Below are 19,463 nucleotides of genomic sequence, written 5' to 3'. Positions count from 1 at the left end.
CCTGGTAGCACAAGTCAGAAAAAAATGCTTACTTCAGTTTAGGATTGCAATGCTTAATAATAATATAATATAATATAATATAATATAATATAATATAATATAATATAATATAATATAATATAATACATTTCATACCACTGATCATGATTGTACAACTCAAATAATCATAATTCAGATATTAGATAGATAGATAGATAGATAGATAGATAGATAGATAGATAGATAGATAGATAGATAGATAGATAGATAGATAGATAGATAGATAGATAGTTTGCATTTTTGTCAACTGTTTTTAGAGGACATGTAACTGAGAATGTCATTGTACTATGTACACATTGAATAGAAGCCTTTTGTTAGTGCTTATCTTTCTTGTTTGTGCTAAACATCTTATTTTCCTTCTTATAACTTACTATAACAATATAATGAAATTTTCACTTCAATGTTAAACATCTGGTAAGTTCCCGTTTCTGCTAAGAAGCTTGTGTTAATTTTTTTTTTCTTTTAAGCTGCTGTGCCTCTCGGTCTTGCCACAAGATGGCATCAATATGTTTTATCGAAATATTAAAAAAAATGACTGTCAGTTTGGCGGCAGACATAAAGATAGCTTACAGATTTTATCCAGGCTTCAATTTCAGAAACAGCGTGTCGCCAGGCAGATTTTTCTTCGTGGAATGCTTTATAAATTTGACGAGGTTGTGAAAGAATCTAACAGAGAAATGCACATCAGTTATTTTCTTCTCTCACGGTTTTAAGAAGGGTTCTTAGTAACTAGGAGTTGTGAATTACAAACAAATGTGAACGTATCAACCGGTTGGGAGGCAAAAGCTTTCTACTTTCTTTATTGTCAATGCCACGCAGTGACGCGTGCTGCACTTCTCTGACTGGAAGGTGGGTATATTGTCAATTGGCTGGTTTGATTTACTTTCTAGGAGAATGTTTGAGGACTAAGGCTGAAGATGCGATTGTGTTTTTAACTCACAAGTGATCTTTGTCATCGGCGATGCTCATTTAGCGCTTGATATCTAGCACCTTGGACAGCGTGAACAAGGAGCAGTCAAGCACTTGGGGCTGATGATGTCTTTTTGTTTCAGTCGGATTTGCATAAAGGATCGATCGGTTAGATTGATTTATGAATGGAAAGTTGAATGAAACATGTGAGTGTGTTCTAACGCTAACATCAAACAAAGATTTTGAATTAGGCATAGTTTGCTCCTTTGTGAGGATGAACCAGCTTCTTTCTTGGCGGTGTTTTAAAAGTTGTCAGCACGTGTAAAACAAAGTAAGTTTGTACTCACGTAGCATTTAATGTGCGAGAGAGTCTGTGATCTCATTTTATTCTCTTTTTTTTAGACAACGGACAAAAGTTTCAATGCTGGACGTGAACGGCGGCGGCAGCAGCAGAGGCTTTCATCTGTAAAGTTAACGGACTGTGGGCGTTATGGCTAATAATCTGCAAGAGAACCAAACGACTAAAGTCCAAAAAAAGCAAAGCAAGTCCTGCTTCGGAGATATCAGAGCTTTTGTTGCTACCCTTTGCCTAATTCTAAGCGCTAACAGCATTGGCAATGCTTACTTGGTAATTATTTTGGTTTTTTTTCCTTAAAATTATGAAAACAGCTGCGTGGTTGTTTTTAAGTTTATTTATTTATTTCATTTTTATAAGCAAAAGTGAGTACAAATACGCCATTGCATGAGATAGATAGATGGATAGAAGTAACAGGCACTATATAGTACACACCTAGATTGTGCATTTTAGACATTTACACAATAATAAAATTCCTGAAATAAAGCACAAATTAAGCAGGAGAACTTTTGTAATTTTAAATCTTCCACATTCATGTCATTGTATTTGCTTTGATAAGTAAAATAAAAAATAACCACCCCTTGCATTTTGTAGGTTTTAAATCCTGGTCGACAATGAATGCTGAGTTATTAATTCATTAAACACAGGACAAAACTTAAATATATAAATGCAGCCCTGCTTCCAAAACTGATTAATTTAATTAAGTATTAATAATAATAATAATAATTTATTAATTCAAATAATTATATTGTCTATTTCAGTGGTGAATTAAATTTTCCTACAAATGGAAAACACCAAGGAAACACCTTCTACCTCAATGTGTTAATTTTTCATGACAAATATGAACTTTTTTTTTTATCTGGTGGTAAACTGACATAGCTCCAAGTTTTCCTATTCCTAGACTGAAGGAGAGATACAAAACAAGAAATGTGGCAAGTGCTAATTTATGTTTGCTCAACTTTTCGCTATAACATTATTTTTGTGGAAAGACTAAGGTTCTGTACGATTTTACTCATTCACCATACACATGCATACGTGTATATCTCATGTTCTTGTGATGCTATCGATTGGGTATTGAGGATAGTTTAATTTTAGGTTGTATCCATAAAGAAATATTCATGTGTCAGTTTTTTACAAATTGATCCTTAAATGTCTATATTGAAATGTATAAACATGCAGCTTTTATTTATTACAGATCAGTATGCTAAGCACTTTGGAAAAGAGATTTAGTCTGAGGACAACTGAACTTGGCCTAATCGCAAGTGGTTTTGAAATTGGAAACCTTTTAGTAATCCTTTTAGTAAGCTATTTTGGTGGAAAGGGTCACAGACCAAGACTTATTGGATGTGGTGGAATTATCATGGCACTTGGCTCACTTCTGTGTGCTTTACCTGAATTTGTGAGCCACCAATACGATTACCAAAAAGTGAAAATATCAACATCAAGAGATACATGCTCAATTGGAAAACCACCAACATATCCAAATTCTGCTATGGAGAGTTGTGAGGAGACGCAGTCCACAAACATGATGTATATGCTGATGGTGGTGGCACAAGTTTTGATTGGTATTGGAGCATCCTCTGTGCAGCCTCTGGGTGTGTCTTACATGGATGATCACGTCAAAAAAAAAGATTCTTCTCTTTACTTAGGTGAGTGTATACAATGTTGAAAGTGAAGCTTTAACTGGGACGTTTCCTCAGTTTAAGTAATCTTTAAATGCTAAGACTAGTTCCTGTGAGATCATTGATATTTATAAATTGTTTAAAGATATTTGCTTTCATTGCATATCTATTTCTCCAAAGGAAAACTGAACACTTTTGTTAACATTTGTTAATTGTGTACTACTGTCTAGCATTCAGATTGCAATTTTATTGATATGCTATATAATATAATATAATATAATATAATATAATATAATATAATATAATATAATATAATATAATATAATATAATATAATATATCCAGTACCCTATTTGATTTTTTTTTTGATTTGATATACTTTGTTAATCCGCAAAGGTAAATTGTCTTTTTGCATGAGTTTTGGGGGGTCAGAGCACTGGGTCAGCCATTGTACAGAACTCCTGGAGCAATTTTCAGGTTAAGGGCCCAACAGAGTAGGATCCCTTCTGCCAGGAACAAGATTTGAACCGGCAACGTCCCAGATAAAAATGCAGATCTTTAGCCAGAGAGCCAGATCTGCGTATTGATGCCTGTGTAATGATTGCACATTGTTCTGTATCTTTGTGTTTTTTTTACAAGCTCCATAAAGATATGTTGGTGTGAGTTAGTGTGTGTGTATGGGTGGGCCCTGTGATGGACTGGCGACAGGGTGTTTCTTGTCTTGTGTCCAGCATTGCCAATTAAGCATCTGGCTTCCTGATGAACTGGATTGAGCAGGTTTGAGAATGTTATCACATAATTAAGTAGTAACAGTCCATTAACTTTCAACTGATTTATCATTTATGGCTCCCTAAATGTACATGATGAAAAATTTATGATCCATTCTGTGATGGAGTGGCTAATCCATTTGCCCAGATACAAATTCCCCAATTCCCCACATCTCCACTGTCACATTTCTCTTTGTTTTATCTCTAACCAAACTCCCTCACTGCCAGTGAGCTATTGATCCAAAATATCTTTCAAATTTATTCTCACCATGAGCTCTTAAAAGCCTGAGATTGGCATATATTGCTGCCTAGTTGACAACCCTAACCAACACAGTTACCAAAAACCAGAATAAATATTTAAAAGCTCAGTAAAGAGGAACTTCCTGCCCTGAGCACCTTACCATCTGAGCAGGAGTTGCTCTCTGTATACCTCCTTGGCTCCTCAAATTATTGCTTTTATAATCAATAGCAATCTTACACTCTTTATATCTTGAGTACTAAAGTTTATATGCATGCTTTTTTAAAGCTTGTCCAGTATCACACCTTAAGTCAATTTGGGGCTCAATGTGACAATCTCATTGTTTACAGTGGAAATCTTCAGCCGCTTCCCCACAATGCCTGCCAGGAATTGGTAAAATAGCCAAAGGGTATAAATCACTTTGAAGAAAGTCAGTCATGGCTTATGAACCCACATTACTCTATACCTGTTGTTTGCTTTGTGCTCGTCGTCACTTGTAATCTGCTCTTTCAAGTATGCAGTGTATTTTGTTCTTCTTCTCTGACGTTTGCCTTCAAAATGTGATTTTGTCTGTGGATATCCCTTGGCTCTCCCAACACAACTTTGGAACTAATTTCATTAGGTAAAGATTATTTTTTACCTAATACATAAATATTAAATTATGTTTTTTTTTTTATTTCAGCCCTCACTATTGTCAGACAAATTTCAATATGAAATGTTTATAACTGCAAAATATCTAGTAAATTGTGTTCAGTCTCTACCGTCATGTTTAATGCAGAATTTATTGTACAGATAACTAGTAAGTTGAAATGTATGAGAAAATGTATGAAATATGTATAATACATATTTCTTGTCTAGAATTTGATTTGTTTAAAATATTTGGAATTAGGCTTGATTTTTGATTTTTTTCTTCTGTGTTCAAATAAACAGTTCACAAATAGGTTATACTGTTGCATATCTAAAATGTGTAAAATCATCAATGCCCACTTCATACTACAAAGGGTTGCTCAGCTATTCCAGGTAGGTTTATTCTTCAGTGCTTAAGGAAGTTAGTGAGTACATACAGTATATACAGTGAACCCTTGACACATTTTTTGAAAATCTGTGTAAACTGGGAAAATTCCTATAAACTGCAGGTTAGCAGATATTATCCCATTGTATAAAAAGCGTGATCAAGCTGATAAGTCACTATAGGTCATCTAGAACAGATGTATTAAGAAATAGTCAACTTGACAGGGAAGGCCATGTTTCAGTATTATAGATAGATAGATAGATAGATAGATAGATAGATAGATAGATAGATAGATAGATAGATAGATAGATAGATAGATAGATAGATAGATAGATAGATAGATAGATAGATAGATAGACTGGAATTCAATGAGAAAACAACAGAAGCATACAATAAGATAGGTGCATATATTATTTATTTTGATTTTCAGAAGGCTTTTCATTAGGTTCCACATGAAAGGTTAGATATTAAACTGAAACAAACAGGAATTCAAGGGACAAAGTGTAGGTCTAAGCAAAAGTGGCTCAAGTACAGGAAGCAAAGGATTATGGTATAAGGAACATTTTCAGAATTAGGTGCTGTTAAAAGTAGTGTCCCTCACGGATCAGTGCTGAAGTCACTATCTGAACAGAATATAATCAAGCTAGTTAAGTTTGCAAATGATGTCAAACTATGTGGAAAAGCAGATAAAGCAGAAACATCTAAATTGTTAAACAGGGACTTGGACAGTATACAGACATGGGCAGATTTGTGGCCAATGAAATGCAAGGTGTTACAAATAGGAAATAGAAATGTTCGATTTGAATACACAATGGGAGGTCTGAAACTTAAAAGTAATCCTTATGAGAAGCATGCAGAAGTCATAGTGGACTCATCACTGTCTACATCAAGATAGTGTACTGAAGTGATCAAAAGGGCTAATAGGATGTTTGGTTATACAGTATTATATATCACAATGTGTGGAGTACAAGTTAAAGGAGGTTATGCTTAAGTTATATAATGCACTAGTGAGGCCTCACTAGGAGTACTGTGTACATAATGGTCTTCATATTACAGAAATGAAAAAGCAGCACTAAGAAAAGTCCATAGAATAGCAAATAGGCTGTTTCCAGGAGATGAACCATGTCAGTTTAAGCAAAGGAAGATTAAGGATGACATGACCCTGCTTGGATGAAGTGAGTTAGGAGACAAACAGACAGACAGACAAACAGACAGACAGATCTGAACACACACTTCAATTACTACATTGGAAGAAAATTAAAACAAAAAATTCTTACGTGGCTGTCACAGTCACGGTGAGGCATTATGCAGACATATTACCGTTGGTATAAAAAAGCCCATGTAGCATTTCTTGACAGACTTCTGCTGAATGATTGGTTGGCTAAAAGTACTCAGTGTTAGTGTGTCAGAGAGAGGATGTGCAGCTTTGTTCATAATGGCACTGTGTTTTGCTTTATTTCTCTCCTTTGCTACTACCTCCTGTAGGTCCACAATTTGTCCTATAACTGAGCCTGCCCTTTTAATTAGCTTACAGATTCAGTACACCTCTCTTGAAGTGATGTTACTAACCCATCACACCACAGCATATAAAAATCACTCTGGCGATCACAGAGTTGTAGGCGATGTGAAGGATGTCACTACCCACATTAAGGGAACACCTAAGAAAAAAAGAGCCTGCACTGCCTGTTCTTTTAAAGTTCCTCTGTGTTACAAGACCAGTCCAACCTGTCATTGATGTGGACCCACAAGTACTTGTAAGAGTGCTCCACCTCTACATCCACTCCTTGAACAGTGACCAGACATAGAGCCTCTTTGGTGCAATGAATAATGTGAGATGTAAGGATGACAGATGAGGATAAGGTATAACAGACAGACAATAACTTTGTATAATATTAATGTTTACCCCCCTCCCCCCCACCGGGTGGAATTAAGAGTCACATAGTGTGGGGGAGGAATGATCTCCTCAGTCTGTCAGTGGAGCAGGACAGTGACAGCAGTCAATAATAATGAACAACAGATAATGAATAGGTGATCAAAGTGTTTAACATTATGAAAGGAATTAGTAAGGTGGATCCCAGCTGATGCTTTAAAATAAATTCTACAACAAGGATATGGGGACACAGTTAGCAATGTGTTCATGGCAGATTTCACATAAATGTTAGAAAGTTTTTCTTCAAGTAAAGAACCATAGACACATGGAATAAATGGACAAGTGGTGTAGTAGAGAGTAGGACAATAGGGGTCTTCAGATCTCAACTTGATGCTATTCTGGACCAGCTAGCTGAAGACAATATATGAGGTTGTTTGACTGAGTGATTGGATCCTGCCACAATTATTCTAATGTTTGAAGGGAAGCAGGACCTACTGGGTTCAAAAAAGACCTTTGGAGTGTTGTATTAGATTGGATTATATTAGATAAACTCTATTACTCCTAAGGGTAAATTCACATGCATACAGCAGCAGAAACATAAAAATAAGGATACAGACTCACAGGACAAATAATACACACAATCAATCAATCGATATGTAAAATAAATAAATAAATAAATATTGTTCAGATGTTTCAAAATGGTATTTCAAAATAAACTTAACAAGTGCCTCAGGAAGAAGCATTAAAATGCCTGATAGCAGTGGGAAGAAAAGACTCCCAGAGGTGCTTCTTAGCACACCGTGGTGGGATGGGTCTGTGGTTAAAAGTACTCCAAGAGAGTGTCTTCTGTATGGGATGGAGGGTATGTTTCATGATGGTATGCAATTTTGCTACCATCCACTTTTCCACAACATCTTCCAGTGTGTCCAGGTTTTCAATATAAGTTTACTCAGGCAATGTGCTTCTCTTGAGCTCAAGATATTTCCCCAGGGGTCCAGAGCGTAGAACACCATACTGGCTACTATGGACTGATATAACATATCTAGTAGATTGCTGCACACACCAAAATACCTGAGTCTCCTTAGCAAGTACAGTCTGCTCTGGCCCTTCTTATACAGTGCCACTCTATCGTCACACCAGACAAGTTTGCTGTTCATATGGACCCCTAGGTACTAGTAGCTCTGCACCACTTCCACGTCCTCCCCCTGGATGATGACAGGTCTCAGAGGTTCCTTGGCACACCTAAAGTCCACCACCAGCTCCTTTGTCTTGCTGGTATTGAATTATACGTTGTTGACCCTGCACCATAACACAAAGTCCTCCACAAACTTCCTGTACTCTAACTTATCTCCATTATTATTGCTGTCTGTGACGGACAAGTCATCTGAAAATTTCTGTAGCTGGCAAGTGCTGGTATTGTGCTGGAATATGTTGTGTAGAGGGAGAATTTATCAAATACTTGTTTGTAGAATTAAGGAAGGGACTTAACCAGATCTCAGCATAATTAGAACACCCAGAATGTAACAGTAATTTCTTCTGTTCTGCTACAAATTCCATTTTCTTAATGCTTTGCAAGGCAGTTCTCATAGAAAGAAGTATATGAAGTGTCAGTCTTGGGAAGAATTAACATTAAGTAGTTTGCGCCTGTTCTTGCTCTTTGTGGGTGTTTTTACATCAATTTTTAGGCACAGTTAAGGCTACATGTTTAATCTCTCTTCTATAAAAACCTGAAAAGAGGCTCATATTAAAACTGCATTCGTTTTCCACTTTATCTCTCTAGTATGGTAAACTGTGAACATTTTTCATTTTTCACATTAAAGTAATGGAAACAAATATTTAATTGTTGAATAAAAATTTGCAGGGCCTGTGGGAACACAGTTTTATGTCCAGATATAGAGCTATGGTGCCTCAAATCTGTGTTTAACATGTAAGTTCCATAAAGAAACACACTATGAACTGCCGTCCTTTTCTGTTGTTCTTGTTAATTAAATATTGACACCTGAAGGAGTACATCACACAGAAAGTTATGATGTGCCTGCAGGATTGCTATTATGTAAATGCTACTTCTGATTATATTCCTGTCTAATTTGTTTTTCCTTATAAAAATCAACTTATCTATAGTGTATTATCTAACATTAATTCGTAAATAGCATTTGTAAATTGGGTAATATACATACACAAGTAGCTATTTTTGTTTAAAGCTCATACAGTAGTATTAAATTATTTTAGCAATATGATCAGATAAGAAATTATATAAACCATAAGAAAAGGCACACATTGGCTCAGTGGTTAATAAAGGTCACTGTCAGCATGGTGTTGGCTGATTTTTTCTGTGTCTATGTGTAATTTTCTCTGGACACTTTGCTTTTTGCTCAGTTGTCCCTGTCTAAGTGTCTGTAGATGTAAGTGTGCCCTGCAATTTACTGCCATTCTATCCAGTGTTGGTTCCTGCTTTGTGCCCAGTGCTGCCAATATATTGGTGGATGGATAACAACTAAAATTGATTTTGAAAAATTTATTCATAATATTAAATAGATAGATAGATAGATAGATAGATAGATAGATAGATAGATAGATAGATAGATAGATAGATAGATAGATAGATAGATAGATAGATAGATAGATACTTTATTAATCCCAATGGGAAATTCACATTCTTCAGCAGCAGCATACTGATACAATAAATAATATTAAATTAAAGAATGATAATAATACAGGTGAAAAAAACAGACAATAACTATGTATAATGTTAAATATTAACGTTTACCCCCCCCTGGTGGAATTAAAGAGTCGCATAGTTTGGGGGAGGAACGATCTCCTCAATCTGTCTGTGGAGCAGGACAGTGACAGCAGTCTGTCGCTGAAGCTGCTCTTCTGTCTGGAGATTACATTATTTAGTAGATGCAGTGGATTCTCCATAATTGATAGGAGCCTGCTGAGCGCCCTTCGCTCTGCCACAGATGTTAAACTGTCCAGCTCCATGCCAACAATAGAGCCTGCCTTCCTCACCAGTTTGTCCAGGCGTGAGGCGTCTTTCCTCTTAATGCTGCCTCCCCAGCACACCACTGCGTAGAAGAGGGCGCTCGCCACAACTGTTTGATAGAACATCTGCAGCATCTTATTGCAGATGTTGAAGGAAGCCAGCCTTCTAAGGAAGTATAACCGGCTTTGTCCTTTCTTGCACAGCGCATCAGTATTGGCAGTCCAGTCTAATTTATCATCCAGCTGCACTCCCAGATATTTATAGGTCTGCACCATCTGCACACAGTCACCTTTGATGATCACTGGGTCTATGAGGGGTCTGGGCCTCCTAAAATCCACCACCAGCTCCTTGGTTTTGCTGGTGTTCAGGTGTAGGTGGTTTGAGTCGGACCATTTAACAAAGTCATTGATTAGGTCCCTATACTCCTCCTCCAGCCCATTCCTGATACAGCCCACGATAGCAGTGTCATCAGCGAACTTTTGCACATGGCAGGACTCCGAGTTGTATTGGAAGTCCGATGTATATAGGCTGAACAGGACCGGAGAAAGTACAGTCCCTTGTGGCGCTCCTGTGTTGCTGACCACAATGTCAGACGTGCAGTTCCCAAGACGCACATACTGAGGTCTGTCTTTAAGATAGTCCACGATCCATGCCACTAGGTATGAATCTAATCCCATCTCTGTCAGCTTGTCCCTAAGGAGCAGAGGTTGGATTGTGTTGAAGGCGCTAGAGAAGTCTAGAAACATAATTCTTACAGCACCACTGCCTCTGTCCAAGTGAGAGAGGGATCGGTGTAGCATATAGATGATGGCATCTTCCGCTCCCACCTTCTCCTGATATGCAAACTGCAGAGGGTCAAGGGCGTGTTGAACCTGTGGCCTAAGGTGGTGAAGCAGCAGTCTCTCCATGGTCTTCATCACATGTGATGTCAGAGCAACAGGCCGAAAGTCATTCAGCTCACTAGGACGTGATACCTTTGGGACTGGGGTGATACAAGATGTTTTCCAAAGCCTCGGGACTCTCCCCTGTTCCAGGCTCAGGTTGAAGATGCGCTGTAGAGGACCCCCCAGCTCCGATGCACAGACCTTCAGCAGTCGTGGCGATACTCCATCTGGACCCGCTGCTTTGCTGGCACGAAGTCTCCTCAGCTCTCTGCTCACTTGCGCTGTTGTTATTATGGGTGGGGATGTTTTTCCTATGCTGGTATCAGCAGAAGGATGTGTGGAGGGTGCAGTACTCCGAGGTGAGAGTGAGAGTGGGTTAGGGTGGTCAAACCTGTTAAAAAAGTTGTTCATTTGGTTTGCTCTCTTCACGTCTCTCTCAATGGTGGTACCCCGCTTCGAGCTGCAGCCAGTGATGATCTTCATCCCATCCCACACTTCCTTCATGCTGTTATTCTGCAACTTCTGCTCCAGCTTTCTCCTGTACTGCTCCTTCGCCGCCCTGAGTTGGACTCGGAGTTCCTTCTGCACGCGCTTGAGCTCATGCTGATCACCGTCTTTAAAAGCCCTTTTCTTCTGATTCAAAAGGCCCTTGATGTCACTTGTAATCCATGGCTTGTTGTTAGCATAGCAGCGTACTGTTCTTACTGGAACTACAATGTCCATACAGAAGTTGATGTAGTCAGTAGTGCAGTCAACAACTTCCTCAATGTTCTCATTATGAGATCCCTGCAGGATATCCCAGTCTGTAGTTCCAAAAAGTTCTCTCAGAGTATTCTCAGCCTCCGGGGTCCACTTCCTGAATGATCGTGTGGTTACAGGTAGGACTCTAACTTTTGGTTTATAGTGAGGCTGAAGCTGAACCAGGTTATGATCTCCTTTCCCAAGCGCAGGCAGCGGGGTGGCGCTGTATGCGTCTTTAACGTTTGCATACAGTAAATCAATAGTCTTATTTCCCCGGGTGTTACAGTCCACATACTGGGAGAATGCAGGCAATGTTTTGTCCAGCGTCACATGGTTAAAGTCTCCAGCGATTAGCACAAGCGCCTCAGGGTGCTGCGTTTGTAACTTAGCAACAGCGGAATGGATGATGTCACTCGCTGACTCCACGTCTGCCCGAGGAGGAATGTATACAATAACAATGTCAGCCCTTTGTAAGAAGTGATTTACTATAAAAATGTTCTTCCTATTAATTTTCTCTCGACGTAAATAAAACATTGTATGAAAGACACCAGGCTCAAATATGCATTCTTCTTTTCTTTCTTAATCCTTTGGTTAAGGGTGTGGCTTGAAGTCAACACTCTTGAGATGTATTTGTGCCCACAATAAATAAAATGAAAAATGGTGTCTTACTAATAACAAATAAACTTGCAGGGCTACATAATAGAAAAAGTATTAACAACTAAACCAGTTGAGAAAACAGTAAAGGATAATTGGCTTACCTAAACAATTGTATGATCCCCACCCAGCCCCACAGGGTGGCTGATCCACGTCCCTCTATAAAATGCAGCACAACCTGTCAAGATCTGATACACTAAAGCCTACCTAATGGGCATTGTCAGAAAGTTTTTTGGTACAAAGAAGGCTTTGGCAAGATCAACACTTTTCCTATGGGGGAAGGTACTGTATGTCTTCCGAGGTTGTGACTTTTGAATTGTGACACAATGGGTTAAAAACAAAAATCCCTTTTTCCAAAAACATCCTTTTTGTAACCTTTTTGTCTAAAAAATTTCTAGTCTTTGTCTTGTGCCTGATTTTTTCACTCTGATTCTCAGCTTGCGGTTTAGATTTGATATACAGAGCAGTAGATCCTCCAGTTTTAGCCATTTTCTAACTTTGACTTCGCCTTGCCTCCCGGTGGCTTCATTAAAATTCTTCTTGGTAGTTTGCTAACAATACATTTGGATCCCTTTAAGCCATCTTCCTAGAACATCCCCTAGTAGCCTCAGGTGCAATTTTAACCTCCATATCTTCCTTAAAAAGTCAAGGACACTTTCCCTATACTGTGATCAGATGAGGGCCACCTATTAACTGGAAAATCCCTAGTGCTGTTTCCCACCTCCATCCTTCTATCAACACAGAATTCTAGAAACCATTACTATTGACATCTCTGACAGGACCTATAAATATTGGTGTAGGTCAGGATGCCCCTTTAGATACTGTAATTCAGGCCCTTGCAATGGATACCTTTACCACTTTATGAAATTTGATTTCTTTGTGACCCTTATGATTTCTCTGAAAGAGATCATAATAGTCTGAATGGATCAACAGACATTTTAGGAAACCTCTTTGGCCTAAGGTCTAGTTGTTCAGACATTTTAAACCTAACTAGTACATATTTTAAAACATTGTGTAGATATGTTACATTTCTTTAAAAGAAATATCTCAGCACATAACACTTTGATGACAAAACTTCACACTCTAAGCTTTTTATGGGTAGTACAAAGCATCAGAAGACCAAAATGTATTGGTCAATGCTATGCAGTTCCAACATTTTTGGAAAAATACATAGCCTGGTGTTTAGGGTTGGAGCTGTGGCATGCAAAACTGTTTTTGGCATTATTATATAATATTTATTTAAATAGCTTAGCCAACTTTTCTGATGTACAAATCTTGTAAAGTCTGAAATGTCTGGATTGAAAATTTATAAGGTATTATCCATACACTATAAAAAATCAGGAGTGGTCTTCCCTAGACTTTCTTGTATACTCAGATATGGGGATAGATATTTGAGGAGTAAACCGCAAGACAATGATTATATTTTTATGTTATGTACATTAAAGAACAATCAACAACAGATCAAATCAAATTAATAATATATTGAACAATTATTATAAAAGTAAAGTTGAATAAATCATCACCTCTGCAGGTGCATGAATAAAAGGTAAAGTAACACATCCGGTTAACAGATATAGCCCAAAAGTTGATAGAAATATATGTTTTGTACCTAATACTTGTATACAAAATTTGGTTGACCTAAGTGGAAGCGTTTTCAAATTATTGTGTTTACATACACACACAGACATAATTCCAAAAATGGTACTTTAAATCTCAGGAAGGTCTAAAATTTCAAGATTCATCGTCATCTTGAAATTGAATTTTTGGAGAATTCCAATACTCCCCCTATATTTTGTATACAAGAAAGGCAGGGAGGTCTAAAATCTCAAAATTCATCAAAATCTTGACATTGAATCTTTGGACAATTACAATACTTTCCCTATACTTCGTATACAAGAAAGTAAAAAGCGGATAGTGTTCCATACAAAATAGTTGAGAAAGATCACTTAGAAAAGAATAAATAATAATTCAATTAAACATATATTTTAAAAATCATGCTATGTAAAGTATCCTTTATTAATCTTCCCAGTGAGCTAAGTGTAAACTTTAATGTTGTTTAATCCACTTGGGCAGAAAATGACTAATGTGCATTCTTGTAGGATTAAACTGCTGTCACTTAAACATTCTTATGGTGATTAAATAATTGGAATAACTGGAAATTGTTTTCTCTTCAGTAGAAGTAAGTGGAATAAAAATAAAAAAATCCTTGTGAAGTGATAGAAGGAGTAAGAGACTTAAAATATTTATAAGAAAATCCAGTCAGTGGTGTGTATCGGATTCCGACAATGGTAGAAGTCATACAGAGCTTGATACCTAATAAAAATATTCTGTAGTATTTTTAAAGACATGCTGATTATTGTGAAAGTAATGAGAAAGTAAATATGAAGATTATGAATAGGATTTCAGTGAGTGGATTTATTGATTTTTAGGAGAGAAAAAAAACTTGGTGATATCAATTTGAAAATGAAACCTAATATCACTTCTGGCTGCAGAAACAATTTTTGCTGTTTGAAAACTGCAATGCAACTCTACAGTTGTGCACCACTGTGAAGCTCAGTTTTGATTTAATATTCCACATGAGCAATATTTTTAGAAAGGGTTTATGAGGAGTTATCCTAGATGCTCTTTCATATGCATAAACTCAGCTGGATAATTCATGTCATTAGGAGTTTCAGAAACTTCTACACCTGGTAATCATATATTCCAGAAAAAGTTACTTATATTAGTTTGCCAAACTGCATACTATCACTATTTCAGAAGCAGCTGTGCTGCACTATTTAAAGAAGTACTCTAAAAGAGTCTTTTAGAATTATTTTATTAAACTGCATACTATCATATCTGATATAGGAAAGACATAATTTGAAGAGAACTGTTACACTGATGTGTTTCCCTCTATAGTGCATTGTGTTTAACAAAGCTGTACCTTTGCCGTAAATTGTGTGAGCCTTAGGTAATTCTCTATCAAGTGACAGAAGGTACACGGTTTTCTTGTGACCAGTTTTTTGTCAGACATTTTACTGCTGTCATAACTATGGACTCGTTTTCAACAGTCAAGGTTTCCAATCACTGAAAAGAGCTGATGATCAAATGGTAGCATGACCACACCAGACAGTTGCATTTGCCCAACAAAATCAGGTGTCCAAGTATCACGGAAGCAATAGCAGTGAAAAGAACAAAAGCTTACCTATTTGTGAAGGTTTGTTCTGCAGTCATTGCTGCTTGCATTTATAATTTGTATTATTTATGTTTGCTGGTCTTTTTCCAGTCAGCCAGTTCCTGGTTTGCACCTCAAGGAAGTGGCAGTAGTTTGTTTGAGATGTTAATTAGAAAATCATTTAAATTTTAAATTAAATGCTAGAAGCATTCAAACTACACTAATGTTAAATTATTCAAATCATGTATTATCCAGACGTTAATGACTTTATTATTAGTGAGTGCATACATTTATGGGAGGAAAATTCACAGCATTGAAAAAGTATCATATTCTGCAATGTTGCATTTTTATTTTATGGTAAGTAACCTAAAGATCAAAGATTAACAGCTTTTGAAAGTCTTGCGAAATTACATTTTTATGCAGAAGAAAAGGCATACTCTGTGACTCTGTGCTTTGATGTGAGCACATTACGGAATTACTATCTTTTTGTACTTGTATAATTTTTTTTTTCACTTGAATTCAATTTTCTGAGCTATTTTGGCATTCTCTTACAGTTAGGATGTTGTGTTTACACAGTGGACCTGGGCTTGCATCCATTCCTTCCCAGGCACTGTCTATGTGGCATGTTAAAAAATGTCACCTGCATCATTCACAGAGTGATTCTACTTATGTGCATACTACATTCGGTTAATGGACAAGCCCACTCATGTAGGAAGCAAGCCAAACCACATGTTAAATTTAGTCAGCAGTGAGTGAAGTTGATTTCAAGTAGTGCAGTGGTTAGTGGTGCTTCCTCTCAGATCCAGAGATTTGAATCAAAATTTTGTTCAATTCGCTTTTCAAGCAGAATATGTTCTGTCACGCATGTGCATTGGAGGACCTCCTCGCCAGCTAATTCAAGGTGTTAACCTGCCAAGACGAGGTAGGGGTGGGGCGCTGCCACTCAGACTGTCTTCTCCTTCTTTCCCCACAGCACAGAGAAGCCATCCGGTGAAGGCATTTATCCCCACCCTTCCAATCCCACCGCAGTTAGATCCCAGGCTTCGTGGAAGGAGGCATAACTTTTTTGTCTAGAGCAACCAGCTAAAGACCCAACAACTCTAGTATAATTACGACTTCCCGCAGAAGGGGCATATGCCTACGAGCTCCATTTTTGTTTGTCTTCTCTTTTGTTTTTTTAATAATACTTTGGGTGAATAAAAGGGATGACCCGGGTGGCATCCTAAAATCTTTGCCGCTGTCTTGAGCTGTCATTCCTCCATCCAGCCACAGTACATTCTTTCTTCCTACTTCCCAAAGATTGGAAACTAAGGTTGATGAGCTACTCTAAACTGGTCTGGTATAGGTGATGTGTGTATACGTGAGTGTCAAATGGACTTGTCCCTCAAAAAACTGTAAAAGCAATTAACAGTTAAACATGCAATTCTCAAAAGATCTTTTTGGATCATTCATCCCTGCTTCCTACTAAAACCGTTTGGATAAGCTCAGTAACCATTCCTAGAGCCAAGTGGACATTGACACTGTAACGGCCGACCCCTTACCCAGCCGGCAGCTACACCTCCAAGACCTGTGGCCTGGATAATTTACTGAGAATGAATCTAACTATCAAGCCGTACCTCTAACAAAGTACACTTTTCCCCACAATCGACGGTGTAAATATAAACTCACAAAAGCGGATATGTAAAATTGTACTGATTAAATGTATTAAATGAAACAACAAGACAAATGCAAAAATAGAAAGAAACATATAAATATTCCTCCACCACATCAACAATGAGACGCCACCATATATAAATACAACAAAACCCTCCCTTGCCCCTGTAACATATAACAAACAACACGAATAACATAAAAATGAATGAGATACGGAAATGATCGTGAACTTGAGTCCGGTTATAAAAACTGTCCTGAATACGGTTGACCGAACTAATGATAAATGAGTCGTTTGGATTTTCCCGGAACAACAACAACAACAACATTTATTTATATAGCACATTTTCATACAAAAAGTAGCTCAAAGTGCTTTACATAATGAAGAAATGAAAAATAAAAGACAAATAAGAAATTAAAATAAGACAACATTAGTTAACATAGAAAGGAGTAAGGTCCGATGGCCAAGGTGGACAGAAAAAACAAAAAAAAAAACTCCAGAAGGCTGGAGAAAAAAATAAAATCTGTAGGGGTTCCAGGCCACGAGACCACCCAGTCCCCTCTGGGCATTCTACCTAACATAAATGAAATAGTCCTCTTTGTAGTTCGGGTTTTTCACGGAGTCACTTGATGCTGATGGTCATACAGACTTCTGGCTTTTAATCCATCCATTATTGTTGGATCATCATGGTGCTTTGGGTAGATGGTAGTGGCGCACGCCACCACCAACAGGACACCGGAAAAGGAAACAGAAGATAGAGTAGGGGTTAGTACAGATTTAGAATGAATAGTTATTATAATGAATTGGATATACAGAGTATCAGGATTAAATTACAGTGAAGTTATGAGAAGGCCATGTTAAAGTAATGTGTTTTCAGCAGTTTTTTGAAGTGCTCCACTGTATTAGCCTGGCGAATTCCTACTGGCAGGCTATTCCAGATTTTAGGTGCATAACAGCAGAAGGCCGCCTCATCACTTTTAAGTTTTGCTCTTGGAATTCTAAGGAGACACTCAGTTGAGGATCTGAGGTTACGATTTGGAATATAAGGTGTCAGACATTCCGATATATAAGACGGGGCGAGATTATTTAAGGCTTTATAAACCATAAGCAGAATTTTAAAGTCAATTCTGAATGACACAGGTAACCAGTGCAGTGACATCAAAACTGGAGAAATGTGTTCGGATTTTCTTTTCCTGGTAAGGATTCTAGCAGCTGCATTCTGCACTAATTGCAAACGATTGATGTCTTTTTTGGGTAGTCCTGAGAGGAGTGCGTTACAGTAATCTAGCCGACTGAAAACAAACGCATGAACTAATTTCTCTGCATCTTTCGATGATATAAGAGGTCTAACTTTTGCTATGTTTCTTAGGTGAAAAAATGCTGTCCTAGTGATCTGATTAATATGCGATTTAAAATTCAGATTACAATCAACGGTTACCCCTAAGCTTTTTACCTCCGATTTGACTTTTAATCCTAATGCATCCAGTTTATTTCTAATAGCCTCATTGTATCCATTATTGCCAATCACTAAGATTTCGGTTTTTTCTTTATTTAATTTGAGAAAGTTACTATTCATCCATTCTGAGATACAGGTTAGACATTGTGTTAGTGAATCAAGAGATTTGGGGTCATCAGGTGCTATTGATACATACAGCTGTGTGTCATCAGCATAGCTCTGGTAGCTCACGTTATGTCCCAAGATAATCTGACCTAATGGAAGCATGTAGATTGAGAAGAGCAGCGGACCCAGGATAGAGCCTTGTGGAACACCATATAGGATATCATGTGTCTTTGAGTTATAATTACCACAACTAACAAAGAATTTTCTCCCTACCAGGTAGGATTCAAACCAATTTAAGACACTGCCAGAGAGGCCCACCCATTGACTAAGGCGATTCTTAAGAATATTATGATCAATGGTGTCAAATGCGGCACTCAGATCTAAGAGGATGAGAACAGATAAATGGCCTCTGTCTGCATTTACCCGAAAGTCATTTACTACTTTAACGAGTGCAGTTTCTGTGCTGTGATTTGTTCTAAAACCTGACTGAAATTTATCAAGAATAGCATGTTTATTGAGGTGCTCATTTAACTGTATAATGACTGCCTTCTCTAGAATTTTACTTAAGAAAGGCAGGTTAGAGATGGGTCTAAAATTTTCAAGAGCAGAGGGGTCGAGATTATTTTTCTTACGTAGGGGTTTAACTACCGCAGTCTTAAGACAGTCTGGGAAGACCCCTGTATCTAGTGACGAATTTACTATGTCAAGAACATTATCAATAAGCACGCCCAATACTTCTTTGAAAAAATTTGTTGGTATTGGGTCAAGGGCACAGGTGGAGGGTTTCATTTGAGAAATTATTTTATATAAATCAGGTAAATCTATCCTAGTGAAAGACTTTAATTTGTTTATTATGGAGTACTGGGGTTTAGGAGGATCCTTAGTGTTAGGGAGATATACTATGTTATTTCTAATATCATTAATTTTTTGATTGAAAAATACAGCGATAGCCTCACAGGTTTTACTGGAAGTACTTAGGAGGCATTCCTTTGAGTTACCTGGGTTTAACAGATGATCAATTGTT

General features: G+C 37.5%; 1 protein-coding gene across 2 annotated transcripts in view; it reads left to right on the top strand.

Moving 5' to 3' along the window:
• The first annotated feature begins 624 nt into the window (after positions 1–624).
• Positions 625–19,463, top strand: part of LOC114654151 (solute carrier organic anion transporter family member 3A1-like) — a 333,533-nt gene continuing 314,694 nt past the window's right edge. Inside the window, exons 1-3 of one of the 2 annotated variants that reach the window (XM_051929431.1) lie at positions 625–888; positions 1,351–1,576; positions 2,499–2,952. In XM_051929431.1, coding sequence (XP_051785391.1) covers positions 1,439–1,576; positions 2,499–2,952 — 592 coding nt within the window. In that variant the 5' untranslated portion in view covers positions 625–888; positions 1,351–1,438. Of the gene's footprint in view, positions 889–952; positions 1,155–1,350; positions 1,577–2,498; positions 2,953–19,463 lie in introns of those variants that run through there. The other variant, XM_051929432.1, reaches the window with a different exon arrangement.

The sequence above is a fragment of the Erpetoichthys calabaricus genome, chromosome 7 (assembly GCF_900747795.2).
Source record: "Erpetoichthys calabaricus chromosome 7, fErpCal1.3, whole genome shotgun sequence".
NCBI lineage: Eukaryota > Metazoa > Chordata > Cladistia > Polypteriformes > Polypteridae > Erpetoichthys > Erpetoichthys calabaricus.
The sequence above is the reverse complement of the archived record's forward strand: the minus strand, read 5'-3'. Positions and strand labels throughout refer to the sequence as shown.